This window comes from Neopsephotus bourkii, unplaced genomic scaffold (assembly GCF_033783945.1).
Source record: "Neopsephotus bourkii isolate Nb327-2 ecotype Australia unplaced genomic scaffold, CSIRO-AGI_Nbou_v1 NB_1600, whole genome shotgun sequence".
In the NCBI taxonomy this organism is placed as follows: domain Eukaryota; kingdom Metazoa; phylum Chordata; class Aves; order Psittaciformes; family Psittacidae; genus Neopsephotus; species Neopsephotus bourkii.
In genome coordinates, this window is record NW_026902076.1 from 5,885,241 (window position 1) to 5,899,521 (window position 14,281).

Consider the following 14,281-nt stretch of genomic DNA (forward strand, 5'->3'; position numbering starts at 1 on the left):
GAATACACAAACTAAGGTTGTTTAATCTTCATATCTTTCTCTGCATATCAGAGTGGGGAAAGGGAAAAGGAGTTAAAATTCCAGACCTCCTTTCTGGCAGCAGCTTTTGCCCTTTATAGGAGCAGAAAGTGACTGACAGGTAAAAGCAGCAAGGAATAAATGAAAAACTTCAAAGCATTAAATTTTTAGAAGTACAGCAGGGAACACCAGCTTTATTCCAAACTGGCAAAGGAAAAGATAGTGTAGCTTTTCAACAGCTCTGTCTAGACATAAAACTCCTCTTGTCTTTGTTATTTTGTGCCAGAAACCAGTGAGAACCAGCTATCAAATAAAAATACAGGACAGAAATGTGCAACTCACCAAGATGGTCACTACCAAATACTGGAAGTGACTGCGAAGATCAGCAGCATGAGTGCAGAATAGGACAAAGTTGCTCTGCTCCAACTGTTGAAAACATTTGGTGACCACCAAAAAAGAAAGGAAAATTAAAAGACAAAAATGATGTCACGCTCTATACCAGTCAAACACAGTTGGTGACTCTTGTTAAATGTAGGATTTGGGAGTCTCATTCTTCCCGCATTTGCAACAACTTTAAAAAAGCAACGAATCTCCTCCTATCACTGGAGTAACATGTCAATTGTTTGTGTCAAGCAAGAGGTAAACCATGCACCTAATACAGCATAAAAATGACCAAACCAGGAACTGCCTTATGAGAGGATTATATCTAAAGGGTTTATTCCCTGTGTTGCAATTGCCTTGTGGTGGTGTCACAGCCACAGCTAAAGACTACTGCAAGAAATCGTCCTTCCTTTTCCATAGCAATGTTATAAATGTTTTACCAGGAGTTCTAACTTCAAAACAAGGTACTCTTCAGCCAGCTTCCTGTAGTAAAGCAGCTAACTGCTGGGTTTGTATATCACCTTGCCTATGGATGTAGCTTTGTGTCAGGTATCTCTCATTCAAATACTCATTGGATGGAAGATCTAGCTGCTCTGTGTTATAACACACGAAGCCACTGCCACCATGCTTTTGCAAAACTCAAAGGGGCTCTGAAGTTGAGAATATGGCTCAGGCCCACCGCCAGCAATTCTGCAGAAGGGGAGTGGCAGAGGATTTAATATTCATACCATAGCACTACAATCAACTCTTGCTCCTTTGTGCACTTGTAGATTAAAAGTGGCCAATAATCTGTATATAAATTAGGATAAAAGTTATATCCCTTCTTCATTGCCACCAAAGCCTTCCCTTGTTTGTAAACCAGTGTACACTGCCTTCATTTTAGACATAGAGTACCACACTATGGGATCACGGCTAATGCATCTTTACCTGCCTATTCCTTTGTTCACCAATAATCCATTAACTGAATTCCACAAAGTCAGTGTCCTCCCTTGAAAAGCAATGGCTGAACTAGAGCAATAGGGCTTCCAGCTTCTTTCTCCCCTCACACCTTCCCTTCAGTTTGCTCAAAAAGAAAAATGAAGATAAATGGACAGCCAGAAGATCTTTTCTTCTCTAGGTATTGTCAAGAAGTAATTGGCTGCCAACAACCAAATGTGCACTGCATCCTTACTGACTGAGTGGATGGTGGAAAGATCTCGACCATAAGGGACCTTTCATCTTCTCGTCATCTCTGCTGTTGCTTGCTGTGCCTGCAGCTCCCAGAGGTAAGCAGAAATGTTTCTGCTGGTGTTTCTCATCCTTGGGTCTTCCAGCAAGGACTGACAGATGCTGTAAAGGACAGCCTACTAACTGTGCCTGAATCCAGGCCAATCTGAAACTTCCATGCTTTTTTGGGAAACAGACTTGTAAACAGCCCTTCCAAGAAATTTATTAATTCACCAGGACTGCTGGTGAACACAGTGCTGCTCTCTCATGTGCCCTGTTCTTGCCCTCTTGTCCTGATATTCGCCCAATCAATGGCACATGTGACTAAGAATTTGTTGACAAAAATGCATTTGTGTTTTAAAATTAAGCCAACTTGAACTGATATGTACAGAGTCACATTAAAACAACATATTTACTCATTTGACCATAGCTCAAAAAACAAGCTTTAAAAGGACTGCTGGGCTATGGGGATTAAGGGTTTCTTACTGAGTGGCTCTAAGTTTTTCTGCATCTTCTCTCTATGAGAAGATGTACTACCTCTTTTTGCAAGAGCCACATTCAACTGCAGGTTCTCATTTGAAAATTATCTAGTCCTGAGACAGGTAAGACCTCCTGCCTCTGAATATCATCTTATCTTACTCTGACCTAATGCCTTCTATCGTAAAGAATCCATAAGAACCAGTTTAGCCACTCTCTGAGAACAGATACCTACACAAAGGGACGGGGCAATGGTTTAAAGGGGCACACACTATAGAGATGAACAGAGAGAAGAGAAAATTGTTCTCTAAGCAACTGAGACTGCAGGAGATCGGATGGATAATATATAACGACCCACTCTGGGTCACTAGGACTAGTTCCTCACCTTTATACCAAATATACCAAAACCCACGCCATCTTTAAATGGTCAGGACTTTGGTTTTGCTTCTCCTTTGAAAGAACCATCTCCAGCTGCACAGGAACCCAGGCACCAAGAAAAGGACTCTGGTTCCTGACTGATTTGTAAGGGAAGGCACCACCCCCCAGATCACCACCTCCAGACACCAGCCAAAGGTCATTCGCGTTCTAGCTGCCACAGACTCTCCCATGCTGAGACTGGAATGAAGCCAAGACACAGACTTAGAGAGCCTGAAGGTTACCTGAACTGCTGAGGAGATGAGAAGAAATGAAGCTGTAAGCTTCACATATGGACCGTGCTTCATGGTGAGTCCAAGCCCCTTACAAAAAGGTATTGCTCTGTCTGAATTTAAGGCATAAGGATCTAAGAGGAGCAAAATACATAAAATAACAATCTTTCCTGGAGATGAATGTGAAATAATTATTATTAAATCTAGGCAAATTTAAATGTATCTTACCATCTTTTTCCTTTACTCCAAGAAAAAGAATGATAATTCCAAGAAGATACACACCTCCTATGACCCCTGCTGCAATCATATAAACTTTTGCCTTTGAAGAGAAAAAAGGCATATTTGAAATTGTGACAAAAGAATGACAAGCCATTATGGAAATCTCAGCCTCTTTCTGGTGAGCCATCTGCAAATGAAGAGATGCCTCTACGACAGCCAACTCCCTGTGTTTTACATCTCCAAAAAATGTTCACTTCTGCAGGTCATTTATAAACAGCACATACTTTAGGATAAATCCAAGGCACGTAAGTACAGATTTATTGCAAAACAAAAAAAAAAAAGCAGCTGTGAGACTACCTACAGACACAAACAGAGATCTATCAAAAATGTACAGCATCAGTGGAGTGATTCTAATTTTTAGTAAATCCAGCTGATCCAGTTACATAGACTACAATCTGTATCTTCATCCTGGGTGGGAAAGGCCCCAGTCAGTGCTAATGCAAACACAATTAGTACAGTTACTGTATTATGTATAAAACAATAATAAGAAAACTTCCTTTAGGCTCTAATAAATTTTACAAATCATACTTTCATGCCAATGTTCTAAGAATACGGTTACTTGCATGCTTATCACCCCAGCTACTTAGTGAAATACTCAAGCATATTCAAAAATATTGTTTACTGCTGCTGAAGAGTGGTAATAGGAGATATTCAACTACAATAAGCAGAGAACAAATACGTACAACTCGGTTTGCACCATGCAACTGAGATTAGACTCAGGCCAAGGAATCTTCATGGGAATCTTACATACCAGTATATGCACTGACAGAGATGAAAATATAAAACCACTGAACCTTGCAATTGGTAAAAATGGAACTAACAAACTGATGATTTCACAAGTGACACAGAAAAAACCCAAACCACTACACAAGGTAACTCTTTGATTCAGGCCCTGTTTCAAGATCACTGGAAACAATGGAAGATTATCAAATTGTGTTCACCGAAGTTTGGATCAGCTTTTAGGATTTCCTCATGGATATAAAACCTCTGTTTCTCAAAAAATAGCAAACTGAAGCATGAAGAGATTAAATTACTTGTGCAGGATTACAGCAGAAATCTGCTCTGGAAAATGAAATAAACAAACATGGTTCTTTAGGTTCATTCCATGTGTTAAACACTGAGCGCTGCTCCCACTAATTGCCTGTTAGAAACCATTTACTTTCAACAGTGCTTTGTACCTTCACAAGAATATAGAATCCAAGTAGGACTTCCAGTGTCATCCATGTAATAGCCATTAATCTCTAGCGGAGAACTCCAGTAATAACTCCTTTGAAAAGCAGTGTTGCTTACCTGAAAAATCCTATTACAGCCACCATTTTTTCACAGCATCACAGAGTTATTTGGGATGGATGGGACCTTTAAAGATCATATTCCAAACCCCCTGCCATGGCCAGGTACACCTTCCACTAGACTAGGTTGCTTCAAGCCCCGTCTAACCTGGCCTTGAACACTGCCAGGGATGCAGCAGCCTCAGCTTCTCTGGGCCACCTGTGTCAGTGCCTCACCAGCCTCACAGTGGAGAATTTCTTCCCAATTTCTGATCTAAACCTCTCCTCTTTCAGTTTAAAGCCATTGCCCTTTGTCCTGTCACTACAGGCCTTCATAAAAAGTCTTTTTCCATTTTTCTTATGACTCCCCTTTACATATTGAAAGGTCACAACAGTCTCCCCAGAGTCTCCTCTTCTCCAGCCTGAACAACCCAACTCTCTCAAGGAGAGGGCGATCCTTCTCTCAGACCATTTTTGTGGCCCTCCTCGAGATCTACTCTAACAGGCTCACATCCTTCTTGTGCTGTGGACCCCAGAACTGGATGCAGCATTCCTGGCAGGGTAAAGTAAGCTTTTCTCACTAAGCTTCTATTTTAAACTGTGAATCAGCCCATAGTGAAAACAAAGAATGGCCATGTACCTCCTAGCTACTTTACAGTTTGGCATCTTCAGCAAAGCTCATCAGTGTAAATCTGCTGCCACCAAAGAGAAGTAGTTGCAGAGACAACAGATGGGAAGTCTTATTCACAACAAGGTCCTTGTCTCAGCTCCAGCATTACTGATTTCAAGGAAGTCACATTTATTTTCATCAGGCTGGATGATATGATATGGTATTACAAACAAACCCCCCCCCCCCCCCCCCCCTTATCCCTTATTGATTTTAGTGTGCTCCCATAGATGCTTACTTGATGAGACAGGGGATCTGAAGGGTCTGGAAAGCTGGAAGTGTCATGCCAGGAGTCGGTTGTGTTTACTGGGGGATTCACAGTGCAGTGATGAGAGACATGAGCACTGGCCACAATCTGCCCCTGAAGTGCAGCTCCAATCAAGGTCCCAAGCACTTCCATGGTCATTCCTAAAGTAAGCACAAATGTGCGCTGAGCATGAGAATGTTTCCTCCACAGACCACAAGCTTGCTCATTTGTCCCACTGAAAAGAAACCTCATCAAACCATTTTCTTTTACAGGAAACAACCAGAAAATGCAATACCAAGAGCATCAAAACAGAAGATGGTCAGCAATAGAACAGTTCCATGGAAAAAGAATACTGTAATCTCTTTTCTGATCAGCTTTTAGAAGTCTGCATGGAAGATCTGCTTTTATTCAAGCTGCATGACAGATGCAGCTGAGATTAAGAGCCACAAGTGGATAACACAGGAACCTTTCATCTCAAGGACCAGAGCAGAACTACAGTTTAAATGTTGAATGCCACTCTTCCGAAGCAGGACTAGGAGCCATGACATCAGGCTTTTCATCTTAAGCTTGATCGTAACTTGCGAAACATTTTTCAAGCCACTTATCTGATCAGACCTATAGGCTCTCCAAATGGTAAAATAAAACAGTACTTACATCAGGCTTATGTTGGAAATAATACAGCTGCCAAGCTCCTGGAAACAGTAGATGCCACTCTTAACTGTCTAAGGTCAGAGTAAGGCAGAACTAGCTACCTTGGTCTCAGTGAATTATTCAGACCACTACTACTCGAAGCACCATAAGAATAAGGAATCATCTAAAAAAAAAACAAACAACCAAAGCCTCCATTTGGGAAAGTAAAGATCTGACCATGGACATGCTTCATGTACTCAAAAATCAGTCAACAAGGTGGTTAGCTGTTACAGCTCCACTGCAGGCCAGTGGTGAGTAAGCTGGGTTCTAGCCCCTTCTCACCCTGAGGGATTTCAAGCCTTCCAGTTCTGTTTCCATGCAATGTGGCCATACTCGGCATCCCCATGGCAAAGAGATAAACCAAATTCTTCTTCTGTCTCCAGACACTATTTACACATTTTCCTTAAAGATAGAGGGTCCTTAGGAGACTTTGGATCATTTAAACCATTGCTAGTATGCTCCCAAATGGAAAATGTTTCTGAATAGAAAATTTGAGGCTTCACGTGGTATTAATTGAAACCAACAGGAAGTAAAAAGAAACAACACCCAACTTCCCCAAACTTCACATTCAGTTTTACTGGCAATATTACAGTTCAGTCCATACATACAACAATGCTGACAGATGGTGAAAATCCTGACCTCAACCTTACCTGGCAGTCTCAGCTGGGCTTTGCAGAGCTTCAAAACTTTTGACTACTCAGTGCAAAGGCAATGCACCCAAGTAACACCTTTCATTCAGAACACCACCTACACATCTATAATCTTCATTAGGGCTCTACATCTGTATTATACCAAGCACTTGCATAGAATAAAACTCAGAAGCACCATTAGAGGCAACAGAAGTACAACCATTATGAAACCTTACTTTCTGAGAAGTAGCAAGAACTGAGGAACAGGTACATTTGAAAGTCCTTATGTGCTCAGAATTTAGAATTTATTACTTTCCACCTTAGCCAAGAAAGCTGATGTTTCAGAAAGCAGACTGTACCTTGAAGTCTGTTATATCTTGCCTAGAATGTAAGTAGGATTTACGGTAAAGCATCTTCGGAATCACAGTGAGAAGGACAAAATTTGTACTGAGCAGTTCTGCTTGTCTCCAGCAGAGGGCAATGGAACCTCTGAGCCCAACCTTTTTTTTTTTTTTTTTTTTAAAGCACACTTCATATTACACAGCTGGTTTTCTTTAAAGAGTTGAAGAAATGCCTGAACAACTGACTGCATCCAAGAAATTCTATCAACAAGAATTCTCTATGAAACCCAGAGAGAGGCAGAAGTATTTAAGTAAAACACTTGCTTAAAAAAACCGGGGGGAGGGGGGGGGAAGAGAGATTCTCACATAATCATTGTCATTACAAGAAAACTTGCTCCAAACAAATATAATTTCAAAATATACAAAAATATAAACATTTGAAAAGTCAAAACTATGATTCATTTATTCACCCTAACTTGGCTTAGGAGAACAGCTATACACTCAAAAGTTAAAGCCTTTCTGAACGCTAAAATGACACTATAAATGCGTACACCTCTCAGCCATAGAGTTCAACAGCTTTTATGTGCACAGATTTCACATGCCTGTGAAGCTTTGCATGGGACTAGCACATAGGAAAGTACAGTTATTTGGATCACAGCCTCTGAAGACATAAAACCAGACAACAGAAAACACTAGGTACATGGATTTAGTTAGAATTTAGGGCAGATGACTCAGAATACAGTCAGTGCCAAAGAATATAACACAACTGGAATCTCTCACTGTTCAGTCCTGTCCTGTGACTGCTAGCCCAGACTTTCTCTTGAGATAGTTGATGACAATGCAAACTACAACTGTTCCATATGCTGGAAGGGATGGGGTTGCTCAGGGGGTGCTGTATCTAGAATTTCTGACATTACGTTTTTGGTACTTCTGGCCATTTCACTGTGCTTCTATGGTCTAGTTTTCAACACAAGCAAGTATGCTGAGGGTTAGCACTAATGGAAGAGAAAAGGGGTCTTGCCAGGAAGAGCAAACTGCTGCAACAGTTATTCTAAAGCAACACACAAGGACAAGTTAAAGCATAAAAAGTATTTAATGTGATATTTGACTTTTCTTTTTACCTTGCTTAATGCTGGTGGCCACGAGAGACAGCAGTTACATAGGAAAGAAGGTGTGAGAACAGAGCTGAAGAGAATAGGATGGGAAGAAACTTCTTACATTCCATTTATGATCTATACAGGAAACCTTGGAAATACTTTTATTGCACTTTTTTGGTTTAATCAATTTGCTTCGAAGCAAAAACTGTCTGGTTTTGGTTGCTAAAGAGCCAGAGATATGGTCTGGAAGCCCTCATTCTTTTAACTAATACAGAATGCTAGTTATACCACAGCAAGATCTGTCCTTAAAGCACTTGGTTTAAATTAGAATTAAACAAACACAAATGAACTAAAAAGAGAGATTTCAGTTGGTGTGAACATGAATACAAAATTACTCTCCTTTTCTGATGAGGCTAATTGTCGTGATTCTATGAGTTCTAGAAATTTTACCAGAGAAAATAGGTTTGGGATTTGAATTTATACCATGAAACACATAAACCTAAAGAAATCTGAACTGAAAAGAAAAAAAATTAAATGAAAAAAAAGAAAGGAAATACTTAAAATTATTTCCAGAGTTTCTTTAATTGAATCATAGAATGGTTTGGGTTGGAAAGGACCTTAAGATCATCTAGTTTCAATCCCCATGTCCATGGGCAGGGAAGCCTCACACTAGACCATGTTAATGAAGACCACCACTTTGTTTTTTCCACTACAAATCACCTTTAAATTAAATCATTATTCCCTACCCTGAGTTGGGTAAGACTGATTTTTATTGTTTTGCCTGGCTAGCAATAAACCAGAAAGAGTTTGTAGCTAACCAGACAATTTAACAATAATGTCACCCATTTAGCTAGAAAAATGAAGAATATACAAGGCAAAACAGTTTTCATTAGATACTAAACATCTCATATAAAAGTCCAATTTAGGAACACAAACCATTAGGAACTTCCTATAGATGAAGAATGATTTGAAATAAACCTCAGCCCTAATCCACATGAGAAAGCCCACATCACACTCACGGTACGCTGTTGCAGAATCTCTCTCCTTCTGGTCTGTGCTGAGAAACATGGTGAGGGCAGAGTACGGTACCTGGAATAACTATGTGAAGAAAAAACATCAATTAGGAAATGTCAGGGTAAATGTTGCATTTCTTTGATATCCAGGAAAATTGTTTAATGACACCTTGGAATTCACGTATTTAGAACACTGTAATTTTTAGCACGAGATCCTCTCTTTTTATGTTTTGTAAAGTATACAAAAGGAAAAAAGTATCTTTCATAACACAAATAGTAAATAATAAATTACCAAGAGGCTGTACCTTAATGCTATGCTCCTTCAGCTTCCTTGGATAAGTTTCCTTTATAGATAGGCTATAAAACATCTAGTTTTCTTTGTGCTAGGTAATTACCATGTTCCTAGTTTGAGCTAAATAACAGGAAGTAAAGCTATAATGAAGACAATGCAATCTTCCACTTTATTCAATACAGAAGACTTGAATCACCAAAGAATTTCAAATATCTGTCTCACTAATTCTAGGAGATAATTGTGAAAACTACTTTGTTTTCAGCACCATTTTGTTGCACACTCAATTTTAGAATCGGTAGAAACACGCAACTGCTGTGTGCATGCACTGACAAAAAGGTAGATGAGGAGTGTTGCTTGTTTGTTTTTACAGCACTGTATCTAGTATGCTATTGATACCTTGCTGTAAAATCTGGGTGGAAACAATGCACTGGCAATATTTTTTGTGGGATTTTTTAATTTTTTTTTTATTTCATTGCCAGGTAAATGAGCCCCACTTTTATTGTAGGACAAGCCATATCTCCAGTAGTACTTCACTGAAAATAACTACTGAAGATTAAAGGCTTGACCTTGTTTTTGGTTTGTCAAGATGTGAGTTGGGACACTGTCCTCATAGAGTTGAGCTTAAATAAAAACCACTTCTAAAATCTTGGAACATACAGGCCAAACTCTCAGACCACTGTGAAGTGGAAGTGTGACATGAACCTGCTTGAGTCGTCAAATTATCTGTGGTGTTTCCACCACCACAGAGATCTGTAATCAGGCAAACTAACTTCTGTAATTCTCATCCTGCTCTGTTCATACAAAATGCATTTCTGTTCCCCTCCATCAAACATGGCAAGTGTATACATTTTTAAAGCTCTGCCATGGAAAACCTCTGTTTTTCCTTCAAAAAGAGAGAAGGAAGGACATTATTTTAAGCAATTACGAATGTATTCTGGACCATCTTTCTACAGAGAAAACAAAGGATCTAGGGAAACATTCCACCTTAATACAGGAATATAGAATTCCCAGGTCCAACAGATAGGTAAAGAGGAGAAAAGCCAACGTCAAACAAGAAACACAATTTAAAAGTCTGGGAACCACTTTTCCAAGATGTGATCCAGTGAAATTCAATCAGAAAGGATACACCCTGCCAAATTGCTATGCAGCTGTAGCACTTCAAGTCCTAATCTGCTCTGTGCTATTGCTTTGCACAGAAGGGACTTTGTTTCACCTTGATACTGGCTATGAGACAAAACAGACAGATGCGACCCTTACACGTACAGTATGGAACATGTCAGAGAAGTTCTTTGGGATCCACTGAAATGATGGCTTCTGCATAAACATTGCAAGTTCTGGGCTGTATTAAAAAAGAATCATCTGCTCAAACTCTTCTAACCAGGCAAAAATATCATGATGATCACTCTCAGTACTGTTTCAGCCATGCTACCCTGACTTTCCATTGCCTTCTAGTTTGAGTCAAAATACCCACAACTAGAGCCACAAACTTACTTGGCCTCCTAATCTTCTCCTGAAAAATTAAGTTATGAGAAGTTATATCTAACTGGAATTAGGAATCTATACAAGAATGAATTGAGTATCTAGGGCACTGCCAATGAAAGTAAATGGAGGTGATCTCTCTGAGTCAGCAGGTCATATGCCAAAGAAAGCATTGGCAGAAACCATCAACCAGCAGAGGGTCTGATAAAAGGACATCTGCCTATTCCTTAAACTCACTGGAAGTTGACATCAGCTGTGAAGCTTTTCTAAATTACAATTTACTAAATCTGAATGCATTAACATAGAAAACAAGCAAGTTACTGCTGAGAACATCATGGCCTGTAATCTACTTACTGTGGTCAGTGCTTGGAAAAGGCAGTAGAAAATCAAATACCATGCAACTCTTCCTGATACAAAAGGAGGCAGGTACCACATAAAAAAGTAGGACACTACTGTGAAGGGTGTACATGCCAGCATCCTGCAAATAAGATTAACAAACATCAACAATCTCAACCTAATGATAGCAAAAACTCATTAAATTTTCCTGCTAAAAGTCAATATAATGCGATTTATTTTATGTTCAATTTTTCTGACTATAATAATGCCATGGTTTAAAGTATTAAACATTAATGTGCATTACATACACAAATTAATATAAAAATATACAACTACTTCCATAAAATTGAAAAAAACCCAAGCAAACATGAAGGAAAGGAGCTATACTTAATACCACACTGAGAACACGTAACAGCATGCATGTTAACTGCACACCATGCCTTAGTACATGTTTCAGACATTTACTGGAAAGAACTACTGAAAACTAAGTTTTATTGTCACATGTCTTTGCATACTTCAGGAATTTTTACATGAGCCTACTTATTACCAAGTATTCCCTCTGGCAATTTTAATGCCTTCAGTTTTCCTCTCAACTTCACCTCTTCACTGCTACTTCAAGCAAGTGCAAACATGTCAATAGACTTGAAAATGCTGAAAACAGCATAAATGATACTGGACAGTCCACTGCAAAAGTTCCTACAGTCTGTATCTACTTGGGTATATGATAATATATGATGATTTCATATATTATGATACAATATGATGATTCCAGTCGTGAAGCTCCCGATGACTGGAAAAAGAGAAATATAACCCCCATTTTAAAGAAGGGGAAAATGGATGACCCAGGGAATTACAGACCAGTCAGTCCCACCTCTGTACCTGGCAAAATCTTGGAGCAGATTCTCCTGGAAGGCATGCTAAGGCACATGAAAAACAACAAGGTGACTGGTGACAGCCAGCATGGCTTTACTAAGGGAAAATCCTGCTTGATCAATTTGGTGGCCTTCTATGATGGGGCTACAGAACTGATGGACAGGGAAAGAGCAGCTGATGTCATCTACATGGACTTGTGCAAAGTGTTTGACACTGTCCCACACGACATCCTTGTCTCTAAATTGGAGAGACATCCATTTGATAGGTGGATCACTTGGTGGATAAAGAACTGGCTGGATGGCTTCATGCAAAGTGTTGTGGTCAATGGCTCAGTGTCCAGCTGGAGACCAGTAATGAGTGGTGTCCCTCAGGGACTGGTGCTGGGACCAGTCTTGTCGGTGACATGGGCAGTGGGATTGAGCACGCCCTCAGCAAGTTTGTTGATTACACCAAGCTGTGTGGTTCAGTTGATACGCTGGAGGGAAGGAATGCCATCCAGAGGGACCTTGACACACTTGTGAGGTGGGCTGATGCCAACCTCATGAAGTTTAACCATGACAAGTGCAAGGTCCTCCACCTGGGTCCGAGCAATCCCAGACACAGCTACAGGTTGGGCAAAGAAGACATACAGAGCAGCCCTGCAGAGAAGGACTTGGAGGTGTTGGTCGATGAGAAAATGAACATGAGCCAGATTCAGTGTGCACTCGCAGCCCAGAAAGCCGACTGTATTCTGGACTGCATCAAAAGGAGCATGACCAGCAGGTCGAAGGAGGTGATCCTGCCCCTCTGCTCTCGTGAGACCCCACTTGGATTATTGTGTGCAGTTCTGATGTCCTCAACATAAAAAGGACATGGAACTGTTGGAACAAGTCCAGAGGAGGGCCACGAGGATGATCGGGGGACTGGAGCACCTCCTGTATGAAGACAGGCTGAGAAAGTTGGGGCTGTTCAGCCTGGAGAAGAGAAGGCTGCGTGGAGACCTCCTAGCAGCCTTCCAGTATCTGAAGGGGGCCTACAGGGATGCTGGGGAGAGACTCTTCATTAGGGACTGTAGTGATAGGACAAGGGGTAATGGGTTAAAACTTAAGCAGGGGAAGTTTAGATTGGATATAAGGAGGAAGTTCTTTACTGTAAGGGTGGTGAGGCACTGGAATGGGTTGGCCAGGGAAGCTGTGAATGTTCCATCCCTGGTGGTGTTCAAGGCCAGGTTGGACAGAGCCTTGAGTGATACGGTTTAGTGTGACGTGTCCCTGCTCATGGCAGGGGGGGTTGGAACTGGATGAACTTAAGGTCCTTTCCAACCCTAACTATTCTATGATTCTATAATTTGCTCTATTTATCTCAACAGCAGAACTCCTAATCACTTCAAACAAAAAAGGATTATCTTTGGGTGAGAAAGGTGGCTTAAAAAAAAAGAAACACAGAAAATTAGTTCCAGACATTGGCATAAACCGGCAATTAATTATATTAGTCTAAAACTAATTTCAGGCAAAAACCACCTGTCAAACTCCATGATATGGAAGGACATGGTAAGGACTTCAGAGGACAAGGGGGAATGGATTGAAACTGAAAGAGGGAAGATTTAGATGAGATATTAGGAAGAAATTCTTTTTTCTGAGGGTAGAGAGGCACTGGCACAGGCTACCCAGAGAAGCTGTGGTTGCCCCACCCCTGGCAGTACTTAAGGCCAGGTTGGATGGGGCTTTGAGCAACGTGGTCTAGTGGAAGGTGACACTGCAGGGGCGTTGGAACTCGATAATCTTTAAGGTCCTTTCCAACTCTAACCATTCTATCATTCTATGAAGGGGTTTGATGCTACTATATCCTAAAAGCCTGAGCTGCAGCAGCATCAGGGCTTTCCTGTATTCTTGTAAATCAATGTAATTAGATGACCAAGATCCCGATTTAAAAAATGTCCAAACACATACAAGGGAAAACAGATAAATCCCTTCACAACAGCACTACTGACATTGGGGGTCAGCTGATCATTTTGCAATCGTGAACTCAAAACCTGGAATACAAAAGAGTAATGTGGGTAAATAGTTTAGTGAAACAATGGTTTTCCCACAGTGCTCTTTGGGATGGACAGCATCACTGGGAGCAGAGCATTTACAAGGAAAGTGCCAGGTTCTGGTATTCTCTGATATTCTCCCTTCATTCCCCAGGACACAGTTCATATACAGCTACTCAGCAGTGGAAAACACAAATATGGATAAAATTCCAATACATCTCTAGGAATCTACCTTCCTCTCCAAGTGAGCTCTTCCTGACTGATATCCAGACAGTCACCACAGTAAAATATTTTCATAGTGAGTTTTTCTTGCAACTTTTCAGCAATAAT

General features: G+C 40.5%; 1 protein-coding gene across 3 annotated transcripts in view; it reads right to left on the reverse strand.

The window, feature by feature from the left end:
* Positions 1-14,281, reverse strand: part of MFSD2B (MFSD2 lysolipid transporter B, sphingolipid) — a 34,793-nt gene that overhangs the window by 10,670 nt on the left and 9,842 nt on the right. For all 3 annotated transcript variants that reach the window (XM_061372340.1, XM_061372343.1, XM_061372341.1), the window contains 6 exons: positions 11,086-11,209; positions 8,967-9,045; positions 5,182-5,351; positions 2,958-3,048; positions 2,742-2,863; positions 361-444 (listed from right to left, as the gene is read on the reverse strand). In XM_061372340.1, the coding sequence (XP_061228324.1) occupies positions 361-444; positions 2,742-2,863; positions 2,958-3,048; positions 5,182-5,351; positions 8,967-9,045; positions 11,086-11,209 (670 nt within the window). The remainder of the gene's footprint in view (positions 1-360; positions 445-2,741; positions 2,864-2,957; positions 3,049-5,181; positions 5,352-8,966; positions 9,046-11,085; positions 11,210-14,281) is intronic.